Source organism: Prinia subflava, chromosome 26 (assembly GCF_021018805.1).
Source record: "Prinia subflava isolate CZ2003 ecotype Zambia chromosome 26, Cam_Psub_1.2, whole genome shotgun sequence".
In the NCBI taxonomy this organism is placed as follows: Eukaryota; Metazoa; Chordata; class Aves; order Passeriformes; family Cisticolidae; genus Prinia; species Prinia subflava.
In genome coordinates this window covers 3,696,213-3,706,563 of record NC_086272.1, presented here as the reverse complement: position 1 = coordinate 3,706,563, position 10,351 = coordinate 3,696,213, and the positions used below count along the sequence as shown (strand labels likewise).

The 10,351-nt window shown below is 57.9% G+C and overlaps 1 protein-coding gene across 1 annotated transcript; it reads right to left on the bottom strand.

The window, feature by feature from the left end:
• Positions 1-272: 272 nt before the first annotated feature.
• On the bottom strand, positions 273-6,873 carry LOC134562220 (serine/threonine-protein kinase pim-1-like). Its single transcript, XM_063419642.1, has 7 exons — positions 6,762-6,873; positions 2,192-2,298; positions 2,012-2,062; positions 1,763-1,807; positions 1,441-1,666; positions 616-795; positions 273-379 (listed from the first exon to the last, which is right to left on the bottom strand). The coding sequence occupies exons 1-7, from the start codon at positions 6,871-6,873 to the stop codon at positions 273-275; spliced, it is 828 nt and encodes a 275-aa protein (XP_063275712.1).
• Between the last annotated feature and the right edge of the window lie 3,478 nt (positions 6,874-10,351).

The window sequence follows — 10,351 nt, the reverse complement described above, 5'->3', positions numbered from 1 at the left end:
TGGGAGTGAGACCAGGCTGTCAGTGTTCTGCCCAGGGCCCCAGCTGGCAGTGAACCAGGACAAGCCAAAGCAGCTGGGATGGCAGCCAGCAGTGCTGGGCAGAGCAGCTCAGCTCCAGCACAGGGGCTGTGTGTTCCCATCTGATGACCCCTGTGCAGTGACACTGGCAGGACAAAAAAGTCTGGGTTCTTTGCTTCGGATTGCCAAGGCATGTGTGGAGCTGGAACTTACCAGGGCCCTGCATCGCTGTTTCTGTGGCTCTCTCCCTTCTTCTATGGCAGATGACTATCCTGCATCCAGGGATGACTGAACAGGTCTTCTACTGAAGGCCGGTCCACATCCAGCATGGATAAACACCGCCGGATGACATCTTGGCACTCTGGCGAGAGAAACCAGAAACCGCCGGTCAGTTGGAGAAGGCTCCTGTCTGTCCCACTGTTCCCATTCTCAGGCCATGCTGCATTTGCTCAGAGCTGGGCCTAAACTTTCCCAGGAATTCCCTGTTTTGGAGGAAAGCAGGACAGCAGGACACGTGCCACCTCCTCAGCAGCTGCCACAGCCCACTGCTGTCTCCCAGCACTGGCATTTCCCCCGTGCCCAGAGATGAGGATTCACCTTGAGAGAGCCGTGGTGGCAGCGAGAGCTGATGGTCCCAGCTGATCTTGTGGCCCCTCCTGAAAGGGTGCTCCCCACACACCATCTGGTGCAGCAGGATACCCAGGGACCAGACGGTAGCTGGCTGTCCATAGTACCAGCCAAACTGGTTCCATTCCGGGGGGCTGTATGACGGTGTTCCTATGGAATACAGATGGAGTTCATCAGGGGGATGCTGCTGCTCCCAGAGCCTGGCCCCAGCATCCCTGGGCGTGCAGGGGCTGCCCCAGTGGCACGTGGTGTGACCTGCTGCCCTCTGGCCAGCACCTGGGACTTGTGTACGAACTTAGGGTTGGAAAAGAAGCCACTGGTGTTGGAAAGTGGCAGTGGAAGCCCTGGCAAGGCCCAACCATGACAAGCAAAACCCACTCAGTGCTGGGCAAAAACCATGCCTTACTCGTCCCTGCCTGCATTGCCCCAAAAACCATTATGAACCCAAAGCAAACCAGGCAATCACAGCAGTCCAAGCCCTTTCTCACCTGCTCCCCAAACTGGCTGGTGCACATGTTCTGGCTCCCCTCTCAGCCACCCCCACCCACGGGTGCTTCTGTTGGGCTGGCTGCCCCAGCCCCAGTCCCAGTCCCAGGCAGAGTGGCTGGCAAAGGCTGCCAGCAGAGCTGGAAGCTGGTCCCCCCACCCACTTGTGTTCAAAAGCAACTGGGCTGAAGACTCAGTGCCATGAGTGGCAGGGAAAGGGAGAATCCCCAGAGCCACACCCAGGCTGGGCTGTGAGATGTTGGGCCAGGAGATGTCTGGAATGGGGAGCACACCCCTGCGAGGGCTCACCTGCAAAGTGAGTATAGGCTGTGTCTTGTAGGTAGGTGCCACAGCCAAAATCAATCAATTTGGCCTGCCCGGTGGCCAGGTCAAGCAGGATGTTCCCTGGCTTGAGGTCGCGGTGCAGGACCCCGCAGCTGGTGCAGTGCCGCACGGCCTCCAGCACCTGGCGGAACAGCTCCCGCGCCACCTCCTCGCACAGGAACCGCCGTGCCCGAATGAAGTGCTGGAGGTCCTGAGAACGCTCCGGGCGCTCCATGATGATAATGATGTCTTTGGGGAGCTCCAGCCACTCCAGCAGCTGGACGACACCAGGGAAGCCAGTGGAGACCTTGTGCAGCAGCACGATCTCCAGTGGTGCGCTGGTGCCGTTGGGCTGTGGGAGGAGCACAATGTTGTCAGTGGGGCTGAGGCCGTGCCAGGGGTCAGGGACCCCTCAGCCAGCCCGGGATGCTCTGCACCCTTTGCTGGCCCCACGCCCGCTCTCCCTCCAGGCGTCCTGGCGGCTTCCACCCTGCCAGGCCTCAGCTCATCCCTGCCCGGCATGGCCCAGCTTCTCCTGCTGGCCCCGCTCACTCACCAGCTCACCCCAATGCCGGACACGGTTCCGTGGCACCCTTTTGATGGCCACCTGCAAGCCAAGGGGAGCAGCAGGCTGAGCTCACTGCCTGCCCTGCCCAGCCCCAGCCTCCTTCTCCTTCGCCCTCCTCCTCCTCCTGCGCCCCTTCCTCGTGCACCCACCACCGGCCCTGCCGCTCACCGGGGCACGGTCTGAGAGCCGTGTGGCCGCCCAGACGCTGCCGAAGCCGCCGTGGCCCAGCAGCGAACCCAGGCGGTACTGCTCCTGGAGGGCCTGCTGCGCCTTCCCTGCCGGCGAGACGCGGCTGTCAGCGCTCGGCCCGGGGCCAGGAACGGCCCCCGAGCGCCCCTCGAGCGGCCCGGGCTGGGCATCCCCAGGCATTTGCTCCTGGCAACGGGACAGCAGCGGCTCAGGGCCAGCGGCCGCGCTGCCAAGCGGAGGAGCTTGGGCCGGGGAAGCCGCAGTGGAGGCGGCGGGAGCAGCCGCACCGCCTGTGTCCTCTGCGGGCCCAGGGACGAGCTGGGGCCGGGGCCGGGGCCGGGGCCGGGGCCGGGGCCGGGGCTGGGGCAGGGGACAGGGCCGAGGCTCGAGCCGGGGCCGAGGCTCGAGCCGGGGCTGGGGCTGGGGCTGGGGCTGGGGCTGGGGCTGGGGCCGGGGCCGGGGCTGGGGCCGGGGCCGGGGCCGAGGCCGGGGTCGGGGCCGGGGCCGGGGCCGGGGCCGGGGCCTGGGCTGGGGTCGGCACAGGCGCAGCCAAAGGCCAGCAATGCTGCCCCAGCCCCAGGCACTGATGCCCGCCCAGCAGCGCCATCGCCAGCACTGCCAGAGCCGGGCGAAAGCGAGACCGCGGCGGGACGCCCGGGGGCAGGGACGGGGCAGCCCCGCCCGGGGCCGGGGGTGGGCCCGAGGCATGGCCCGGCCCAGCAGGGGAAAGGGAGACTGGGTTGGGAGGGGGACACTGGGAAAGGGAGAGGCTGCGGGACTGTGGGAGAGGGAGAGGGGAAGCACGGGTTGGTCAACAAAGCCGCTTTTTTCTTCTCTGCTGCTGCCGCTGCTGCCGCTGCTGACGCTGCTGCTGCTGCAACTGAAGCTCCAGGGCCGTTTGTCCCCTTGTCAGTTTTTTCCGTTGCCCCCTCTGCCTCGCACCGAGCCCTGCTCTCCCTGGGGCAGCCCTGAGCCTGTCCAAACACGGGAACTTCGCCGTTTTCAGTCAGGGCCCAGTCTTGACTCCTGCACAGTGACAGAGGAATCCCCTTGGCTGTTGCTGTGCATTGTCCCTGCTGAGGGTCAGACACTGTCACAGCACATTCCCTGAATGCAGAATTTGTACCTGACCCAAGCACTGCACTTGTGTCTCCGGCATTGCTTTCCAAGAAAAACGGGAAGGCAAACTGGATGTAGCTCATGGTATTTTACAGTGTCTAAATCTTGCCAAGTCTTGGATGTCAGAGGTGAGACCCACTTAGAATTAATGAGATGAAGAAGTAGTTTAAGATGGAAAGTGGGACAGAGAAATAAACAGAGGAAAATATCTTGGGTTGTTTCTTTCCACTTTCATTTCATTTCCGAAAAGCTGTTTCAGCTTTCCCAGAATCTTCTCCACAGTCCTGTCTGCTCTTTCCAAGAACCTTTCCTGGAGAATGAGTTGCACCATCTGTCACAAGATATCCCACCCATGCAGCTTCTCTTGACTTTCCACAACATGTGTGAAGCAGGAGTCTTGCAGCAAAGCAGGAGAAAGGTTTTGAGAACTTGACAACTTTTTCTTTCCTTTCCCCATGTGGGCTGGGGAGTTGTGCCATTGGGAAGGTTTTCATTGTTCCTGTCCTACCCAAAGCAAACAGGACGGGCTCCCAGGGGTACCTACTGGGAGTCTGTTATCGTCCACCCAAGCAGGAAGAGGAGAAAAAAAACAAGAGGAAAAAAGCAAAAGACCAAAACCACAGGGCAACAAGACCTCAAATCAGATGCGCTGTGCCACGTGGCCACTGAGTCAATCCCCCCAACCAGAAGGAAGGGCAGCCCCTGTCCCCCAACCCCTGCAGGACCCCGGGCTGCCCCTCCACCCATTGCAGCACTCCCAGAGGCAGGGAGGGGAGGCAGTGACCATTCCTGGTACAAAACAAAAAACAACACAAAATGGTGATGGGTTATGAACCATCCCCAGGACAGTTCCATGAGGCTGCCCTGTGTCACAAGGGGCACTGGGTTATACAAGAGCTGGCAATGCCCCAGTGGCACCTCTGTCCCAGGAGACCCCACTCTGCCCAAGTAGAGCCTTGCATCCATGGGATTCCACGTTGTCACAGTGGTCTGCTGAGCTCATGGGGCTGTGCTGTGTCACAGCGGGCACTGAGTGCCACGTGCCCTGGCACTCTCCAAGTGGCTCCTGGCTTCCATCAGGCCCTGCTGTGTTTGCAGCTGGCACTTGGCTCCCCAAGATGTCATTGTGTCACTGTGGTCTCCTGGATGCCCTGAGACCCCGCTGTGTTGATGCCTTACAGAACCTAGAAATAAAGTAACACCCTTTGGAGATAATATTATAGAGGAGGTAACAGAAAGGCTGATCTTTATTGGAGGCCTCCAAGGGGCAGATACAGATAATGTCCACAAAACGCCCAACCCCCCCATGAAGTCAATACCGTTTTATAAGTTTACTAGATTAGCATATTTGACAGAAGTCACCAATTGGGAGCACAGGTGGTGAGGTATGACAAAGTTCCTTGGCAAGAGTCACTCTACCCCTGACTGGACACTCTGGGCACACCAAGGAAGGAAAGCATCAAGACAGCCAAACCAAATCCAGCAATCAAACCACAAACAAACCGAGAACTGTCCCTCTGTGTGTGTGTGACAAGAGGACAGTGAGGGCAAGGATAAAAGGAACATGGCCTAAAAGCTGAACAGAGCTCAAACTAACAGGACTTAGCTTCTACCTTAACCTTAACTTACACCTTACACAATTTAACAAAAGAACAGCACTGAACAGTATTTTTCCTAAGTTATAACCTATGATGTAAACATTTACACAGAAATAGTACTCAGCTTATAAATTATATTAAACCTGGAATTATGGTAAGGCACTTTACAAAGCACTGACTCAGAAAACGCTAAACCCTACAACTTCAAGTTATCCATATTTTGAGAAGAGGAAGTCAGGAGAAGAGAGAGAGAGACATCCACAGCCAGGACCTTGGATCCAGCCCATCTCAGCTGCTGTGAGCTCTGGGGCTGTGGGACATGTCAGTGTCACAGCCATGTCACAGCCTCACCTGCTCTTGTCCCTCTCACAGGTGGGGTTTTGGGGGTGCCAGGGGCTTGGCAGCCACTTTGGGGCTGGCCCAGAGGCTGCAGTGGCTGGGGCTGGGGCAGTGACTGTCCCACCTATGCAGAACTTGTCCTGGTCCCCCAAACACACCCTGCAGATATCTGGGGCCTTTCATCATTTCTCTGCTCTCCAGCACCGAGGCAATGGACTCTGGCTGCAGCTCTGAGCTCGTGCCCAAAGCAACCACCCCTGGCAATGGGGCTCCATGGAGCTGCTCTCTGGAACCCCCTGCCAAGAATTGGGGAGTGCCCCCAAACCGCCTCAGAAACCTGGGATGCACCAAAATGCCTTTAGGAATGTGGAATACCCAAAAACTCCCTCAGGAATGGGTTCCCTCTCCCTTCATCATTCCCAGCCTTCGGCTTTCTCATTCCAGATTTCACCACACCCTCCCAATCCCCAACCAAAGCCATCCCACCTCTCCTGGACATCAGGACCCCCTTCCCAAGACATATTTCCCCCATCCCACCCCTCCCAAACCCCATCCCACCCATCCTACTCCACCCAATGCCCACCTCACCCCTCCTGATTTGCAGCACACTTCACCAAAGTCCTTCCAACCCCGTTCCACCCTGAGGGGCTGCTGAAATCAAGAAATTTTGGGGTGGGGTTGAATAGCTTTCTGTGGCATTGAGTGGTTTTGAGGTAAAAAAATCAAACCTTCTTATTACTCTTTGAGTGCCAGGAAATGGAGAAAATGACACCAAATACCCCCAAATCCCTAAATCCCTTCAAGTATCTCCCTGAATCCCAGATCCCCTCAAAAGACTAGCAAAAAATGAGCCTTTAGATGTCTTTGATGAATTTTTTCATTTTTATCCCAATTTTGTCTGTTTCAAAGGGATGAAGAGAAATCAAAAGAATATTAGGGACCACCAAACAAAAGGACCACCAGCCCAGTGTCTCCCCAGTGCAGATCACAGGGAATGTGGGTCATCAGGGCTCTGCCCAACGTGATCCCCTGATGCAGGATAGAGTTGGAGCAGCACACAAAGCTCTCCCCACAGTCGGGTCACTCACAGGGCTTCCCTTACCAGTGCCTCTGTCGGTGCCTGGTCAAGGGAGAGCTGTGGGTGAAGCTCTTCCTGCACTGGGGACACTCACAGGGCCTCTCCCCGGTGTGGATGCGCTGGTGGGTGACGAGGTGGGAGTTGTTCTTGAAGCCCTTCCTGCAGACAGGACAGCAGAAGTGCTTCTCCTCTGTGTGAATCCACTGGTTCTTGAGGAGGTGTGAGCTGGTCTGAAACCTCTTCCCACACTCAGGACACTCACAGGGCCTCTCCCTGGTGTGGATCATCTGGTACTGGATCAGGGTGTTGCTCCAGCTGAAGCTCTTCCCACACTCCAAGCACTTGTGGGGCTTCTCCCCATCATGAAGCTGCTCCTGGACCACCAGCTCAGAGCCCTGGCTGAAGCTCTGTCCACCTTCCTGGCACTGGGTCGGTCTTTCCTCCTCTGAGTACTCTGAGGTGGGTTTGGAGTACCTCCTCTTGCGGGATCTCTGTGACTTTTCTTCCCCTTTGGAATCCTGCACCATGGAGGCGCTGAAAACAGCCTCTTCCATGAGGTTCTGCCGTGGGGATTTGTCCTCCCTGGTCTCTGTCCTCAGCTCTTTGTCCAGGGGAGGAAGCACAAGGACAGGATGGGATTTGCCTCCATGCCAGAGGGAAGGCCAAGGAGATCCCCCCAGTGCATCCCCGGCAGGACGGCGTCGGCAGCGGGGTTGTCCTGCAGCCGGGGCCAGGCTGGGCTGGGAGATGGAGCAGGAGAGAGGGGCAAAGGGGCACTGACTTCCTCCTCACCTGCCTGGCTGTCCCTGGCCATCTTCCTCTTCCTTGCAGCTGCCTTCTCCATCTGGTCAAGGTCTGGGAGTGGGAAATTCTGCTTTGGGGAAAAATACAGTATATGAGCACATTGGGTTGGGGGGTTCCTCCTGCCCAAGTCCATCTCTAGAAGTCACCGGCCATCTGGTGCCCATATAAACCTCCAAAACACAAAGATTCATTTCTCCAAAATAACCAAGTGACCAAGGTTCAGCAAAAACACCCAACCATGAGTTTCTTCTCTCTCATCTCTCCACTTTGGGGTCCTGGAGGCCCCCCTGTCAGTGTTGCCCCGGGTCAAGTTTTTATTGGTGTTGGCCCTCTCTGGGCTGCTGTGGCTCCTGAGAATCCAGGAGGTTCCCCTTCTCTGGGCTCAGCACTATCCAGGGTCCCTCTTTCAGAGTCCTGGGGTATCCACGGGTCCCCCTTGTCCTTGCTCCCAACCTGTCTAGGCTTCTGGAACACCCCCAGCTCTCGCACTGCCCGTTTCTGCTCCCCCCATTCCCGGGTTTGCCTCCCAGCGCTGCTGGTACCGGGCGATCCCCACGTGTCTCTGGGCTGACAATGCAGCCCCTGAGCCGGGCAGAGCAAGCCCCACCACGGGGGGACCCTGCATCCCCCGCTCCCTGGGCAGCCGCGCCCAGCCCCGGGCACAGAGCTCCGCCAGCCCGGGCCGCCCGGGCCTGGGCCCCGAGCACAGAGCTCTGCCCGGGGGGCTCCCGGCCCAAGGCGGCGGCTCCGGGCCCGGGCGGCCGCTCCCGGCTCCCACAGCCCGCCCGGGGCCGCCCCGCCCGTGCCGGGGCTGCGCCAGCGCTCCCCGCACCCAAGGGGGTTCAAACTGCCGGGGGCATCTCACAAAAAACATTGCCCGTATCCCCTCCCAAAACAATAAAATCCCAACCAGCCATCAACCCCCACAAAAAATAATCCACAAACAAACCCACAAACTAACCCCTTCCACCCTGCCCTCCGGCGCCTTCGCAGGGACCCCGACCCCGCGGGAATGCCCCCGGGCCGGGACAAAAAGCTGCTCCCCTGGAGGCGCTTTGAACACCCACCCGCGGCCCGGCCCTGGCACACGGCTCCCGGCAGCTGCCCCGCTGTCCCAGCCGGGCCTTTGCAGCAGGGAGGCTCTGCGGGACCCCCGGGCTGTGCCCCCTCCCAGGCCCTGCCCGCCCCGGGGCTGACCTTCAGCCCGGCCTCTCTCGCTGTCCCGGCTCCTGCAGAGTCCCCGCTCGCAGCTCCTTGGGCCCCTGGGCTCTCCTCTGGGGGTTGGGGAACAGCCGGCAATGGACCCTTGCCCTGAAAAGGAATCATTTTGGTGCTCCCTAGAGAGGCCAGAACTGAAACTTTGTTCCTTTTGCCTGGGTGCAGAGACCATCAGGGCATTTTCTGCACAGAGTTCCAGCCCCCAGCATTAGTTGAAGGAGCTGCCTACCAATGTGACGCTGCCAGGAGCCTGTCCTTGCTGTCACCTGCTGTGGCTGGGCATGAACAGAGCTCCTGCACTTGCATTTCCAGCTGCTGTGCAACCAAAGCTGAGGGATCTGCAGCTGCCTGAATGCAAAAACTGCAAGATGAGCCACTCTCAAGGGGGAAATCTCCCCCTGCTGTGCCAGCCCATGGCAATGCTGCCATTCTCTGCTGTTGCTGCGGCACTCTTGGGTCTGGCTGAGCAGGAAAGGTGACCCTGAGCCAGGAGATTTCTTTGGCTGCAGCAAAGCCTTGGAATGCAAAGACCTTCCTGATGCTGTGCCCTGGGCCAGGATGGAATGAGCCACCAGAGCTGAGCCTAAATTTCTTACAGAATTCACAGAATGACTGGGTAGGAAGAGACCTTCAAGATCATCAAATCCAACCCATGCTCCAACACCTCAACTAAACCATGGCTCTGAGTGCCTCATCCAATCTTTTTTTAAACACATCCAAGGAAGGTGACTTCACCACCTCTCCAGGCAGACCATTCCAGTACTTTATCACTCTCTCTGTGAAAAACGTCTTCCTAATATCCATCCTGTATTTCCCTTGGGGCAGCTGAAGACTGTGTCCTTTTGTTGTGTCAGCTGCTGTCTGGAGAAAGAGACCAAACCCCACCTGACTACAGCTACCCTTCAGGGAATTGTAGAGAGCGATTAGGTCACCTCTGAGTCTCCTTTTCTCCAGGCGAAACAACCACAGCTCCCTCAGCCATTCTTAACAGGGTTTTTGTTCCAAGCCCCTCACCAGCCTTGTTGCCCTCTCCTGGACGTGCTCAAGCGTCTCAATGTCCTTCCTAAATTGGGGGCCCAGAACTGGGCACGGCACTCGAGGTGCGGCCTCACCAGTGCCGAGTACAGGAGAAGAAACACTGCCCTGCTCCTGCTGGCCACGCCATTCCTGATCCAGGCCAGGAGCCATTGGCCTTCTTGCCCACCTGCCCACACTGCTGCCTCATGTCCAGCCTGCTGTCCAGCAGTGCCCCAGGTCCCCTTCCCTGGCTGCTGTCCAGCCACTCTCTTGCCAGCCTAGAGTGCTGCAGGAAGTTTTTGTGGCCAAAATGCAGGACTCAGCACTTGCACTTATTAAATTTCATCCTATTGGACTCTGCCCATCTATCCAGTCATTCCAGGTCTCTCTGCAGAGCCCTCCTACTCCCCAATAAATGGACACACGGTCCAAGCTTAGTGTCAGCTGCAAATTTACTAATGAAAGACTCAATCCCCTCATCCATGTCGTCAATAAAAATATTGAACAGAACTGGCCCCAGCACAGACCCCAGGGGAACACCACTGGTGCCACCAGCTGGATGCAGAACCTTCACCACCACTCTCTGGGCCCAGCCATGCAGGCAGTTCTTAACCCAGCACAGAGTGCTCCTGTCCAAGCTGTGGGCTGCCAGCTTTTCCAGGAGGGTGCTGTGGGAGACAGTGTCCAAGGCCTTGCTGAAATCCAGGTACACAACATCCACTGCCTTTCCCGCACCCACCCGGCGGGTCACCTGGTCATAAACGGAGACCAGGTTGGTCAAACATGACCTTCTGTTCTTAAACCCGTGCTGGCCGGGTCTGATAGCCTGACCATCCTGTAGGTGCTGTGTGATGAAAATCAGTATAAACTGCTGCAGTACCCTACTGGGTACTGTGGTCAGGCTGACTTGAGTTGTGGGATAAGGATTTAACAATTAAAACTGTAAAGCAGGTATGTTTTATTTCC

Excerpts from the sequence above, each read along its gene's own strand:
- LOC134562220 (XM_063419642.1), bottom strand. The coding sequence starts at position 6,873 with ATGGTGCAGGATTCCAAAGGGGAAGAAAAGTCACAGAGATCCCGCAAG. Across the intron at positions 1,808-2,011 it reads TCCGGCATTGGGGTGAGCTG|CCCAACGGCACCAGCGCACC; the intron begins GTGAGTGAGCGG and ends CTCCTCCCACAG. Across the intron at positions 380-615 it reads GCCACCACGGCTCTCTCAAG|AGTGCCAAGATGTCATCCGG; the intron begins GTGAATCCTCAT and ends TTCTCTCGCCAG.